Source organism: Euprymna scolopes, chromosome 16 (assembly GCF_053919585.1).
Source record: "Euprymna scolopes isolate OS-2025 chromosome 16, ASM5391958v1, whole genome shotgun sequence".
In the NCBI taxonomy this organism is placed as follows: domain Eukaryota; kingdom Metazoa; phylum Mollusca; class Cephalopoda; order Sepiida; family Sepiolidae; genus Euprymna; species Euprymna scolopes.
Window position 1 is genome coordinate 105,265,336 of NC_136497.1, and position 16,531 is coordinate 105,281,866.

Sequence of the window (16,531 nt, forward strand, 5' to 3'; positions counted from 1 at the left end):
TGCCGACCTGTATCAAGTCTCTTCAATTTTTTAATGGTGGATTAATCTAATAATTCTTTAACTATTAATTATATTTCTGAATTTGTCTCATGAGAGAACAAATAATTGTTAAAAAAATTAATATTGTATGTTGTTTTTTTAATGAAAGAAATCTTTATTTCTTTTATCGTGTCCCTTTGTATGTTTAGTATAAAAATTTCTTTGTAACAAGTTCTAAATTATTATTCTAAATTAAATCATATCATAACCTTCCCCCCAAACTCTCGATTTTCTTTATAATTGGTTGATGCTTACACTCTAGTCATGTTGCTATATTTTATCTCTGAACTATGTGCCAATTCGTTGATGTCATCATCTGATATTAATAATAAAATCCATATCGTCTCAGAAACGATCGTACAAAAAATTGTTGGTTAAATTTGAATTCTTAAATTTATTTAACTCTACAGGTGTTTCATTTTACTTCAATTCTCAGAAATTAAGAAGCCCATTTCCTGGGTTTAACAACTGATTCTATATGAGATACATAGATATTCAAATGCTCCATTAAAGTTCACTTTTACATCTCAAACTCTAAGTTAATAATGAAATTGAGGACAATTTTTCTCTCCTTAATTAACCGTTCAAATATATTAACGTATATCTTTCTATTAGTCTCTTTGTTTTACTGGATTCCAGGACAAGAATTCATCTAGTTTGGTAGAATATCCATCTAAGTGCTGTCACTTCAAAGAAGGTGCACTATTCGTCGTAAAAGCCACTGTAAGTTGACCATAGCGAAAAGATTTTATGTGCTGGGAATAACTATGTTATTTTGAATATTTAGTCAGGATTTACTTTCAGGACAAATATTCAAGTATGCTAGATTGCCCTGACAAACCTCTATACAGATAGACCTTAAAGATTCGAGGATAGTGTCTAGTAGGCATTCAAGTTCTCCCCTACTCTTCTCATGTGTGTGCATGTGGTTTTCTTTATTAAACAAAAATGATTTATCTCTGTTTTCATTGAAATTTAAACCATGAGTAAATTAAACTCTAGTGAAAAAAAAGAGAAAAAAATATGACTCGAATTTTGGGCAGTTTACATCCTCTGTGACTATGACCACTCCACAACTTTTTTCTTTATAAAATCTGTTTTTAATAACTGGCCATGTGGTCTTTCATTTGTGAGAGTTTTGAGGATTACAAAGTTTGATTTTTCGGTACTTATGGAGAGTATGGACCATGCTGCATTAATGGCATTCTTTAAAAACCTATTCTTAACATAAAGCGGGGGGGGGCAGCAAAATACTGTAAAAATTGAATTCAACTTGAAAATTGTATCTAAAAAATATCACAGTCCATATTTTGTACAAGTACCCATTTTTCTTTATTGATTTGCACCTTGAACGTTTCGGCATTGAACATATGAGTTTGGATTTTATACTTTTTGTCCATTAGATTTCTGAAGCTGGATTTGCAATGATGACTTCTCAACTTACTATTGAAACACTCATTGTTAACAGACACAATTGTCATATATATTTTTAGACATGCAGATTCGAAATTCGGTCAATTTTCGACTATTTAAATTAACTTTACAAAATTAAATTTTTCTAAACTTGTGGTCAAACTATAGTGTTACTTTCACGATAAGATTTTTTTAATCACTCTAATGTAGTCCCCTTCACTTTAAATGATTCAAGTGTATCGCTTGATTATGAACTCGTCATGAAATAGGTATGATAACTAGTTTGATATATGATGCAGATTTCCACACAGGATAACCACACGAACTACTCAGAGAAATTTAGGAAGTTTAATCAAGAAAATGGTTAAACTATGACCATAAAATTTTCCGCCTCAACATTCAGACACCATATTTCATCTCTTTGAATTCCTCCATTAGTTATGGCACCTCTATTTTTGTTTCCATTGTATCATGCCGACTGAATTAGAAGGCAACACTTTCAAACCACTTATGGTCAATACTATTCAAGATTGAAACACGTTGTCCTCATCAAAGTGATTAACTGTAATTGCAATGTCTTGCTCCTCCTCCTCCTCCTCCTCCTCCTCCTCCTCCTTCTACTACTACTACTAGTAGTATCGCCCAGAGAATTTGGCTACCTGTTCTAATCTCCCCCTGATACTTTCCTGGCTAAAGCATCAACTACAATATCTGCTCTTAAAACGCCTCACCCCCATCCCGTGTATCAAGCCATTTGCTAGAAGATCATAAACATTCTTATATGGCCGAAAGTTGCTTTTCGTTTCTATATATTTCCACTCCAGGAGTTTGAAACGGCCATTAAAATTCGTATATTAGAGTGTCCCAACTTCAAATAATAGACTCTCGCTTTATTTAAACTCATTCTTTGGTTTTAATCAGAGAATCTTGGCACAACGCTTTAGATGAGGCTCTGTCTATCAGTCTTAAGATTTAAATGTCATTTTGACAATGGAATGCATAAATAAAATGGGCACATCTTGCAGATTCACAACTTCTCTATAATATAAGAAGCTTGTTCATTTAAGTTGGATATTGCATTTTCATTGGTCGGTAACACTTAATTTAGAAATTGCATTTTCATTGTTCTGTAGCACTTAAGATGGAAATTGAATCTTCATTGGTGTGACACTTTTTTTTTTATAAACGAGTTACCACTTATCAAGGCCTGGAGGCTACTCAAGGATAAGAGCTCATGGGTGTACTGCGAATCAGACAATATCATAGTAATCGTGAGTGGAAATTTCGTAAATTGGATTACTTAAGGGGACGGTTCATCAAGAAGTTGTTCACATTGGACTTGAAGACGACAATATTTTAGTCAGGTGGAAAGCAGGCAAACACAAGAGAGTTCCACGGGCGTACAGTTCTAAGAAAGAAGCCTTGTTCGTGGAATCTACTTTTAGGTTTAGGCACAGATAGAGTGGGGTAAATTATTGATAGTGGTTTCAGATAGACGAGTGTTTTTCATGAAATTCGAGCAAAGGGGGAACCATAGATTGAAGCTCAGACGAGCATTTACCATAAAAATAACGATAAAGCAGAGACAGGCAGAGATAAAGCACTATGTAGGCAGCATTTTCCTAACATAGTAATTTTAGCCATGAAAAATATGAACTGCCTCAGTAGGCGCTGACTTTTATGATTGAAGTATCAAGACTCTCGTCCACAGCTGGCAAAATGCATCGAGGATGGTGGTGATTATGTAGAAAAAATTCAGGAGCACAAAGGGTCGCTTGTTTTAATGTTATTACTCCCGTCTTAAACATTTTAAGTTAAAAATAGGAAGCATTACTTTTGAAACTACTCTCGTAAACTCGTATTTGTTAAAGAAATTTAAGTTAGTAGTCAATATGTGTATCATGTGAATAAAATATGTAAGTAATATACATATGTGAGTGTTTGGCAGCATGGCCCTGTGTATGTGTGTTGGTTTACCTTGTTCTTGTTAGTGCATGTAAAGCTGTGAGTAGAAATATCTGTTCACCTGACTCACGCTAGTGGGTGAGAATGTGTTTATGAGATGAAGAAAGCTTGTAAATTTCTGTAGATTTTGACTGTCATTTCCTCATTTTATAGGATTTTCGAAGTTTGTGTTCGCTCATTACTTTGAAATGTTAGTTTTGGCACCTGGAAGTATGTTTATTAGATGAAAATACTTTGAATTAACACGTTCCTGTGAAAACTAATTTGTTTTTAGAAGTGTAAAGAAAAACGAATCCCAAAGAAATGGAGAAAGAAAGAGAGTAGCAATTAAGGTAATTTGCTTTTTAGTGTTCGTAGGAATTGTTTCTAAATCTCACTACAATTTAACGAATTTGTGATAGATATAATTCAAGCTAAAATATTTAAGACGTTAGAATTCAACTTATTGTATCCATCTTCAATAATGTTTTTTATCTGTTAACAGGTGGCTTGAATTGATGGGGCTGTAATATCCCAAGGTGCTCAAAACGGCATAATCTGGCTATAGTCCAACCTTTTTCTGTAGTCTATAAAGTTTTTGGTTTAAAAGCGTGGCATTTTCTATTAAGAAACACAAAAATACATTAGACAGAAAAGTCTATTTCTAAAATAGACAGTGTAGACCTACAAAGAAAATATCTCTTTTATATCATGAAAGTAGACCGGAATGATAGTTTCAATTGTAATCGGTGCTCCTTTTTCTTTTTCATGTTCCATTTGTTTGCAGTTTTTTTGTTGTTGTTTTTTTGTTTGTTTGTTTTTCTGTGGAGAAAAGATAAAAGTATTGGGTAATCGTGCAGTATAGTTAACAACCAAGAAAACGTAAAAAATACATCAAATAACTTTTAACAAATACAGCAAAATTTAATTTTCTACCGACCTGTGTACATGCCGTTTTGATATTGTTTTCAGTGGGTTTTTATACCCGAAGTAACTATCCTGCAAGATTATGCAGACGCGATTTTTATTTGTTATAGCGTGTCAGTGACGAAAGTTTTCAACAAAAGCTAATTTTGAAAAAAAAAACAATTTCAAAGTGTTAAATTTGTTCAGATTGGTAGAAAATTTTTTTTGTTTTTTTAAGATTATTATTGGATGTTTTTAGCTCTTCTCCAGTTATGCCAAAATGAAAGGCATTTTCTGTTAAACAATAATTTGTCATTCATCCCTGAATTGTCATTTTATCTAACTGTTATGAACTTGCAGTCAAACTTTAATTATAATGGTTATAGATAGTCAGTCACCTTAGGCTCATCCATTGAACTAGGCACGGCCAAAACGAAAGGAGGAAGTAAGTATTTTTTTGATGAAGTATGTCTTTAAACATCTACCAAAAATCAAGTAATTATCCAAACAATAAGAAATTTTCAACATGAAGAATGAACTTTATGATGGGTTACTTTTTTTCATAATCGATATTCATGTACATATTTTTTGCCTACAATCCCCATCTTTTTATTTGTGTGTACAAATATGCTTAAAATAATTAGCCGGAACAAATATGCTAAAAATAATTAGCCGAAACAAATATGCTTAAAATAATCAGCCGAAACAGAGCAAAGTATATTGTATGGAGGGTGAGGATTGTATGCATAAAGCAAACACAAAAAAACTGCACACGTATCAGATTTGAAGGCTGAAATTGTGAATGTATTTTATTTTTCATCTTTTGTGTTTTTGAAATGTGAAATTCATTGAATATGTTAATAATAATTATTATCTTTCAGATTATCCCTCCCCAAATTTATATATTTTCATTATTTTTGCGAAAAACACTACTTTTAAATCTTTGAAAAATAAATTAATAATTTTCTTTCAGTGAGCCCAATATTGCTAATATACCATTAACTAGGAAATGAATTAAAGAATCGATACCAAAATAAAAAAAATCGATCAATAACTGCGTATTTGGCTAAAAATACGATAATTTATTTCGGACATTTCTTTCTCATTCACCTATGGTGGTGCGACCATGATAAAAGATGCAAGAGTTTTTTTATAACACATACGACGTCTAGCATTCCCAAAATGGTCACTCATCTGGTACTGGCCAGCCTCATCATTGCTTAACTTGGGGTTATGTAGGCAATATATATATATATGTATATATATATATATATATATATATATATATATTAAGTAATGTGATTTATAATTTAAAAGTTTTAAAATTTTTTAAATTTAACAATCAAAATTTAATTAAATTAAAAATCAGTTTCATAAGAAGGAACAACAACAAAGTCAATTATCTGTACGATCGTTTCGGAAATCCGTGCTTTTTACAAAAGAAACCCTAAAAATTTTAAAATATGAAGATATAAAAAGCACAACCAAACTAGTAAATTCAAGACACGAGCTTCTATCGTGTAATCATAAACGTTGGTTTAAATTTAATAAATATAAACTACCTTAAATTATTAAAAATTACTCATTAGTAAAAATAGATTTTTTTTTTTTTTTTTTTTTTTTAATAAATTAAGTTAAACCAATTACCGCCCTTAGACTCGTAAATCAAATAATAAATAAAGCCATGACAATTATCTCCCCTTAAAAACTTGCAAAAAAAAAAAAAAAAAAAAAAAAAAAAAACTCTCTCTCTATAGATATTAACTGTAGCGTCTCTAAATCAAAATACGCTAACGGAAACAATTTACTGCACGAGCGTCGCCCTTTTAAAATTCATCATTCAATAAAATAAAAAGCTATAGCAAACATCTAAATGACTACTTTAAATACAGTTCCTGATTTCAAAAAAAGAAAAACCAAAAGGTAATTATATATCTATATATTTTTAAATCAAATTTATTATGTAAATTCAAAAATATATATATTTTTTTCTACTCATTTCTATCTCTAACCTATACAAATTTTCTTATTAATTTTCTTATAAATTTTATATCCAAACCTTTTACTTCAATTTTTCAGATTCATCTGCCTTACTTTTAATGCTAGGTTTATTTTTGGTGTCTTTTCAATTCAATAGAAATCCTCCTAAATTTGCTGATGAGGAGACCGTGCTTACCAAAAAAACTATGTATAATTATTCTACGTGACTTCATGTATACCACAAATAAAAAGCACGGATTTCCGAAACGATCGTACAGATAATTGACTTTGTTGTTGTTCCTTCTTATGAAACTGATTTTTAATTTAATTAAATTTTGATTGTTAAATTTAAAAAATTTTAAAACTTTTAAATTATAAATCACATTACTTAATATTGAATTAGCTCTAGGACATTTAACTATCGAGCTTATTATATATCTAAATTACAACGAGCATTTCCTGTATTTTAATTAAACTAGTAATTTCACTATTACATTAAAATACACTTAGCTCTTTAGACTATTATTCTAATCTCCTTTAAATATATATATATATATATATACAGGATGTCCACAAAGTCTGGCTACATTATGTAGCCAGACTTTGTGGAAACATCCTGTAGATTATGTAGCCAGACACGTGTTTGTCTGTGTGTGTATATATATATATATGTGTGTGTGTATATATATATATATATATGTGTGTGTGTATATATATATATATATATATATATATATATATATATATACACACACATATTATATATATATACCGCTTATTAGAAAAGAATTAAACCCTTCACTTAATCGTCAAATCAACTGTTAGAAATACATGGCTAAATATAGTTTATTTAGTCCCCTCCAGGCATGCTTAATTTTTAACTATCATTAAATTTTGTTTTTTATTAAGTTCGCCACACAAACAGAATGATATAAAAAGTTGGAATCATTTGAAATTCAGATAGTTATATTATAATATTTTTGCATATTCTTATGGCAAATGATCTTAAGATGAAAAAAAAGTAATTGGTTCAAAAACCTTTTTAAAAATATTTTAATGTTTTAGCGAACCAGACAAAAATGACAGTAGTTTTGGAAAATTTAAAATTCTATTAAAAATAGTGGAAAAACTTTTATATTATTCTGCTTTTCATATGATAAAATTCAGGCGTTTATCTTTCTGGGAAATAAAATTTCTGGATTTTTATATATTTTAATGTCACTAAGATTATTTTAATAGATTTTAATGTCACTAAGATTATTTTAATAGATTTTAATGTCACTGAGATTATTTTTAACACAGATTCCAGTAACTTACTCATGACACGCAGGAGACTGATTGATTTGTATTGAGGGGGAAATGACCGATCACCTGAATTTTTAAATATGGGACAAACTGATGAGGTTTTCCATTATGTTGGGAAGCTATTCTCATTACAGCAACGCTTAAACAGCTTTTTAAGTCTTTAGAATTTTATTTTAAAATATATTTTTTATTAGCAAAAAAACTTTGGGTTTACAAGATAATAGTATTAATAATATGTTGTTTTGTATTGCAGGATGGGAACAAGGCGTAAGGGGAATGTGTGTTGGGTAAGTAGATCCAAATGTGTTTCTTGCATGAAAAAAAATCAGAATCTGTACACCCTCAGAAAATCATCTATCAGAAAAGGGATCAACTTAACAACAGTTACTATTTGATCTTGATGCAAATAGACAGATTAATCACTGAGTAATTAGCCCATCAACCAATCGAATGTTTTGGTGTATAAATACAGTTTGTTGTACTAGTTCTTTGAAGTGGAAGTTTGATTAAGACAGTGGTACGAATAAGACGTTATATGACTGAGAATTTACACCCTACCTGTAACGATATGTGGTGGTCCTCCTATTATAAAGTTTTTAATTCTTTTCAGCACTCAAAATAAAGATTCTTTTCTATTAACCGCCAATGTCGTTACCTGCTTTTTTATTTATGAATCGCATGGACATTTTGTCTGTTTCATACTGGGCATCAACCACAAGATTTAATTATAATGCTTATAGATTTATAAACTATTATAAGTTTATTTTGGATTTGTGCAAAAGTGCCCAGCATAATTTTATGCATAATGTTAATAGAATCTACAAAGCACCCTATAATAAAAGATATGAGACTATGATGATATTTATGGATTTTTACCTACATGTCCTTGAAGTTTATTCAAGTCTTTATTTCATTTTATTTTTGTTGTTTGTAATCTGTAAATTCTTATTCAAATTTCAAGAAATATTCTTGTATTAAATAACTCATTCATCAGAACCTTGTGATCTCTTTTGTTGGACATTTTTAGTATTAAATAACTTATTCATCAGAACCTTGACATCTCGTTGGACATTTTTAGTATTTAATAACTTATTCATCAGAACGTTGTCATCTCATTTGTTGGACATTTTTAGTATTAAATAACTTATTCATTAGAACATTGTCATCTCTTTTGCTGGACATTTTTAGTATTAAATAACTTATTCATCAGAACATTGTCATCTATTTTGTTGGACATTTTTAGTATTAAATAACTTATTCATTAGAACATTGTCATCTCTTTTGCTGGACATTTTTAGTATTAAATAACTTATTCATCAGAACATTGTCATCTATTTTGTTGGACATTTTTAATATTAAATAACTTATTCATTAGAACATTGTCATCTATTTTGCTAGACATTTTTAGTATTTAATAACTTATTCATCAGAACATTGTCATCTATTTTGTTGGACATTTTTAGTATTAAATAACTTATTCATTAGAACATTGTCATCTCTTTTGCTGGACATTTTTAGTATTAAATAACTTATTCATCAGAACATTGTCATCTATTTTGCTGGACATTTTTAGTATTAAATAACTTATTCATTAGAACATTGTCATCTATTTTGTTGGACATCTTTACTATTAAATAACTTATTCATCAGAACATTGTCATCTCTTTTGCTGGACATTTTTAAGTATTAAATAACTTATTCATTAGAACATTGTGATCTCTTTTGCTGGACATTTTTAGTATTAAATAACTTATTCATCAGAACATTGTCATCTATTTTGTTGGACATTTTTAATATTAAATAACTTATTCATTAGAACATTGTCATCTATTTTGCTAGACATTTTTAGTATTTAATAACTTATTCATCAGAACGTTGTCATCTCATTTGTTGGACATTTTTAGTATTAAATAACTTATTCATTAGAACATTGTCATCTCTTTTGCTGGACATTTTTAGTATTAAATAACTTATTCATCAGAACATTGTCATCTATTTTGTTGGACATTTTTAATATTAAATAACTTATTCATTAGAACATTGTCATCTATTTTGCTAGACATTTTTAGTATTTAATAACTTATTCATCAGAACATTGTCATCTATTTTGTTGGACATTTTTAATATTAAATAACTTATTCATTAGAACATTGTCATCTCTTTTGCTGGACATTTTTAGTATTAAATAACTTATTCATCAGAACATTGTCATCTATTTTGCTGGACATTTTTAGTATTAAATAACTTATTCATTAGAACATTGTCATCTATTTTGTTGGACATCTTTACTATTAAATAACTTATTCATCAGAACATTGTCATCTATTTTGTTGGACATTTTTAGTATTAAATAACTTATTCATTAGAACATTGTCATCTCTTTTGCTGGACATTTTTAGTATTAAATAACTTATTCATCAGAATATTGTCATCTATTTTGTTGGACATTTTTAATATTAAATAACTTATTCATTAGAACATTGTCATCTATTTTGCTAGACATTTTTAGTATTTAATAACTTATTCATCAGAACATTGTCATCTATTTTGTTGGACATTTTTAGTATTAAATAACTTATTCATTAGAACATTGTCATCTCTTTTGCTGGACATTTTTAGTATTAAATAACTTATTCATCAGAACATTGTCATCTATTTTGCTGGACATTTTTAGTATTAAATAACTTATTCATTAGAACATTGTCATCTCTTTTGCTGGACATTTTTAGTATTAAATAACTTATTCATCAGAACATTGTCATCTATTTTGCTGGACATTTTTATTATTAAATAACTTATTCATTAGAACATTGTCATCTATTTTGTTGGACATCTTTACTATTAAATAACTTATTCATCAGAACATTGTCATCTCTTTTGCTGGACATTTTTAAGTATTAAATAACTTATTCATTAGAACATTGTCATCTCTTTTGCTGGACATTTTTAGTATTAAATAACTTATTCATCAGAACATTGTCATCTATTTTGTTGGACATTTTTAATATTAAATAACTTATTCATTAGAACATTGTCATCTATTTTGCTAGACATTTTTAGTATTTAATAACTTATTCATCAGAACGTTGTCATCTTATTTGTTGGACATTTTTAGTATTAAATAACTTATTCATTAGAACATTGTCATCTCTTTTGCTGGACATTTTTAGTATTAAATAACTTATTCATTAGAACATTGTCATCTCTTTTGCTGGACATTTTTAGTATTAAATAACTTATTCATCAGAACATTGTCATCTATTTTGCTGGACATTTTTAGTATTAAATAACTTATTCATTAGAACATTGTCATCTATTTTGTTGGACATCTTTACTATTAAATAACTTATTCATCAGAACATTGTCATCTATTTTGTTGGACATTTTTAGTATTAAATAACTTATTCATTAGAACATTGTCATCTCTTTTGCTGGACATTTTTAGTATTAAATAACTTATTCATCAGAACATTGTCATCTATTTTGTTGGACATTTTTAATATTAAATAACTTATTCATTAGAACATTGTCATCTATTTTGCTAGACATTTTTAGTATTTAATAACTTATTCATCAGAACATTGTCATCTATTTTGTTGGACATTTTTAGTATTAAATAACTTATTCATTAGAACATTGTCATCTCTTTTGCTGGACATTTTTAGTATTAAATAACTTATTCATCAGAACATTGTCATCTATTTTGCTGGACATTTTTAGTATTAAATAACTTATTCATCAGAACATTGTCATCTATTTTGTTGGACATTTTTAATATTAAATAACTTATTCATTAGAACATTGTCATCTATTTTGCTAGACATTTTTAGTATTTAATAACTTATTCATCAGAACGTTGTCATCTCATTTGTTGGACATTTTTAGTATTAAATAACTTATTCATTAGAACATTGTCATCTCTTTTGCTGGACATTTTTAGTATTAAATAACTTATTCATCAGAACATTGTCATCTATTTTGTTGGACATTTTTAATATTAAATAACTTATTCATTAGAACATTGTCATCTATTTTGCTAGACATTTTTAGTATTTAATAACTTATTCATCAGAACATTGTCATCTATTTTGCTGGACATTTTTATTATTAAATAACTTATTCATTAGAACATTGTCATCTATTTTGTTGGACATCTTTACTATTAAATAACTTATTCATCAGAACATTGTCATCTCTTTTGCTGGACATTTTTAAGTATTAAATAACTTATTCATTAGAACATTGTCATCTCTTTTGCTGGACATTTTTAGTATTAAATAACTTATTCATCAGAACATTGTCATCTATTTTGTTGGACATTTTTAATATTAAATAACTTATTCATTAGAACATTGTCATCTATTTTGCTAGACATTTTTAGTATTTAATAACTTATTCATCAGAACGTTGTCATCTTATTTGTTGGACATTTTTAGTATTAAATAACTTATTCATTAGAACATTGTCATCTCTTTTGCTGGACATTTTTAGTATTAAATAACTTATTCATCAGAACATTGTCATCTATTTTGTTGGACATTTTTAATATTAAATAACTTATTCATTAGAACATTGTCATCTATTTTGCTAGACATTTTTAGTATTTAATAACTTATTCATTAGAACATTGTCATCTATTTTGCTGGACATTTTTAGTATTTAATAACTTATTCATTAGAACATTGTCATCTATTTTGTTGGACATTTTTAGTATTAAATAACTTATTCATCAGAACATTGTCATCTATTTTGCTGGACATTTTTAGTATTAAATAACTTATTCATTAGAACATTGTCATCTATTTTGTTGGACATCTTTACTATTAAATAACTTATTCATCAGAACATTGTCATCTATTTTGTTGGACATTTTTAGTATTAAATAACTTATTCATTAGAACATTGTCATCTCTTTTGCTGGACATTTTTAGTATTAAATAACTTATTCATCAGAATATTGTCATCTATTTTGTTGGACATTTTTAATATTAAATAACTTATTCATTAGAACATTGTCATCTATTTTGCTAGACATTTTTAGTATTTAATAACTTATTCATCAGAACATTGTCATCTATTTTGTTGGACATTTTTAGTATTAAATAACTTATTCATTAGAACATTGTCATCTCTTTTGCTGGACATTTTTAGTATTAAATAACTTATTCATCAGAACATTGTCATCTATTTTGCTGGACATTTTTAGTATTAAATAACTTATTCATTAGAACATTGTCATCTCTTTTGCTGGACATTTTTAGTATTAAATAACTTATTCATCAGAACATTGTCATCTATTTTGCTGGACATTTTTATTATTAAATAACTTATTCATTAGAACATTGTCATCTATTTTGTTGGACATCTTTACTATTAAATAACTTATTCATCAGAACATTGTCATCTCTTTTGCTGGACATTTTTAAGTATTAAATAACTTATTCATTAGAACATTGTCATCTCTTTTGCTGGACATTTTTAGTATTAAATAACTTATTCATCAGAACATTGTCATCTATTTTGTTGGACATTTTTAATATTAAATAACTTATTCATTAGAACATTGTCATCTATTTTGCTAGACATTTTTAGTATTTAATAACTTATTCATCAGAACGTTGTCATCTTATTTGTTGGACATTTTTAGTATTAAATAACTTATTCATTAGAACATTGTCATCTCTTTTGCTGGACATTTTTAGTATTAAATAACTTATTCATCAGAATATTGTCATCTATTTTGTTGGACATTTTTAATATTAAATAACTTATTCATTAGAACATTGTCATCTATTTTGCTAGACATTTTTAGTATTTAATAACTTATTCATCAGAACATTGTCATCTATTTTGTTGGACATTTTTAGTATTAAATAACTTATTCATTAGAACATTGTCATCTCTTTTGCTGGACATTTTTAGTATTAAATAACTTATTCATCAGAACATTGTCATCTATTTTGCTGGACATTTTTAGTATTAAATAACTTATTCATTAGAACATTGTCATCTCTTTTGCTGGACATTTTTAGTATTAAATAACTTATTCATCAGAACATTGTCATCTATTTTGCTGGACATTTTTATTATTAAATAACTTATTCATTAGAACATTGTCATCTATTTTGTTGGACATCTTTACTATTAAATAACTTATTCATCAGAACATTGTCATCTCTTTTGCTGGACATTTTTAAGTATTAAATAACTTATTCATTAGAACATTGTCATCTCTTTTGCTGGACATTTTTAGTATTAAATAACTTATTCATCAGAACATTGTCATCTATTTTGTTGGACATTTTTAATATTAAATAACTTATTCATTAGAACATTGTCATCTATTTTGCTAGACATTTTTAGTATTTAATAACTTATTCATCAGAACGTTGTCATCTTATTTGTTGGACATTTTTAGTATTAAATAACTTATTCATTAGAACATTGTCATCTCTTTTGCTGGACATTTTTAGTATTAAATAACTTATTCATTAGAACATTGTCATCTCTTTTGCTGGACATTTTTAGTATTAAATAACTTATTCATCAGAACATTGTCATCTATTTTGCTGGACATTTTTAGTATTAAATAACTTATTCATTAGAACATTGTCATCTATTTTGTTGGACATCTTTACTATTAAATAACTTATTCATCAGAACATTGTCATCTATTTTGTTGGACATTTTTAGTATTAAATAAATTATTCATTAGAACATTGTCATCTCTTTTGCTGGACATTTTTAGTATTAAATAACTTATTCATCAGAACATTGTCATCTATTTTGTTGGACATTTTTAATATTAAATAACTTATTCATTAGAACATTGTCATCTATTTTGCTAGACATTTTTAGTATTTAATAACTTATTCATCAGAACATTGTCATCTATTTTGTTGGACATTTTTAGTATTAAATAACTTATTCATTAGAACATTGTCATCTCTTTTGCTGGACATTTTTAGTATTAAATAACTTATTCATCAGAACATTGTCATCTATTTTGCTGGACATTTTTAGTATTAAATAACTTATTCATTAGAACATTGTCATCTCTTTTGCTGGACATTTTTAGTATTAAATAACTTATTCATCAGAACATTGTCATCTATTTTGTTGGACATTTTTAATATTAAATAACTTATTCATTAGAACATTGTCATCTATTTTGCTAGACATTTTTAGTATTTAATAACTTATTCATCAGAACGTTGTCATCTCATTTGTTGGACATTTTTAGTATTAAATAACTTATTCATTAGAACATTGTCATCTCTTTTGCTGGACATTTTTAGTATTAAATAACTTATTCATCAGAACATTGTCATCTATTTTGTTGGACATTTTTAATATTAAATAACTTATTCATTAGAACATTGTCATCTATTTTGCTAGACATTTTTAGTATTTAATAACTTATTCATCAGAACATTGTCATCTATTTTGCTGGACATTTTTATTATTAAATAACTTATTCATTAGAACATTGTCATCTATTTTGTTGGACATCTTTACTATTAAATAACTTATTCATCAGAACATTGTCATCTCTTTTGCTGGACATTTTTAAGTATTAAATAACTTATTCATTAGAACATTGTCATCTCTTTTGCTGGACATTTTTAGTATTAAATAACTTATTCATCAGAACATTGTCATCTATTTTGTTGGACATTTTTAATATTAAATAACTTATTCATTAGAACATTGTCATCTATTTTGCTAGACATTTTTAGTATTTAATAAATTATTCATCAGAACGTTGTCATCTTATTTGTTGGACATTTTTAGTATTAAATAACTTATTCATTAGAACATTGTCATCTCTTTTGCTGGACATTTTTAGTATTAAATAACTTATTCATCAGAACATTGTCATCTATTTTGTTGGACATTTTTAATATTAAATAACTTATTCATTAGAACATTGTCATCTATTTTGCTAGACATTTTTAGTATTTAATAACTTATTCATTAGAACATTGTCATCTATTTTGCTGGACATTTTTAGTATTTAATAACTTATTCATTAGAACATTGTCATCTATTTTGTTGGACATTTTTAGTATTAAATAACTTATTCATCAGAACATTGTCATCTATTTTGCTGGACATTTTTAGTATTAAATAACTTATTCATTAGAACATTGTCATCTATTTTGTTGGACATCTTTACTATTAAATAACTTATTCATCAGAACATTGTCATCTATTTTGTTGGACATTTTTAGTATTAAATAACTTATTCATTAGAACATTGTCATCTCTTTTGCTGGACATTTTTAGTATTAAATAACTTATTCATCAGAATATTGTCATCTATTTTGTTGGACATTTTTAATATTAAATAACTTATTCATTAGAACATTGTCATCTATTTTGCTAGACATTTTTAGTATTTAATAACTTATTCATCAGAACATTGTCATCTATTTTGTTGGACATTTTTAGTATTAAATAACTTATTCATTAGAACATTGTCATCTCTTTTGCTGGACATTTTTAGTATTAAATAACTTATTCATCAGAACATTGTCATCTATTTTGCTGGACATTTTTAGTATTAAATAACTTATTCATTAGAACATTGTCATCTCTTTTGCTGGACATTTTTAGTATTAAATAACTTATTCATCAGAACATTGTCATCTATTTTGCTGGACATTTTTATTATTAAATAACTTATTCATTAGAACATTGTCATCTATTTTGTTGGACATCTTTACTATTAAATAACTTATTCATCAGAACATTGTCATCTCTTTTGCTGGACATTTTTAAGTATTAAATAACTTATTCATTAGAACATTGTCATCTCTTTTGCTGGACATTTTTAGTATTAAATAACTTATTCATCAGAACATTGTCATCTATTTTGTTGGACATTTTTAATATTAAATAACTTATTCATTAGAACATTGTCATCTATTTTGCTAGACAT

At 27.2% G+C, this 16,531-nt stretch overlaps 1 protein-coding gene across 1 annotated transcript in view; it reads left to right on the plus strand.

Moving 5' to 3' along the window:
- The window catches only part of LOC145296038 (peptidyl-prolyl cis-trans isomerase FKBP11-like), a 792,198-nt gene that overhangs the window by 378,139 nt on the left and 397,528 nt on the right, over window positions 1-16,531 (plus strand). Inside the window, exon 3 of the mRNA XM_080142082.1 lies at window positions 7,841-7,874. Coding sequence (XP_079998208.1) covers window positions 7,841-7,874 — 34 coding nt within the window. The remainder of the gene's footprint in view (window positions 1-7,840; window positions 7,875-16,531) is intronic.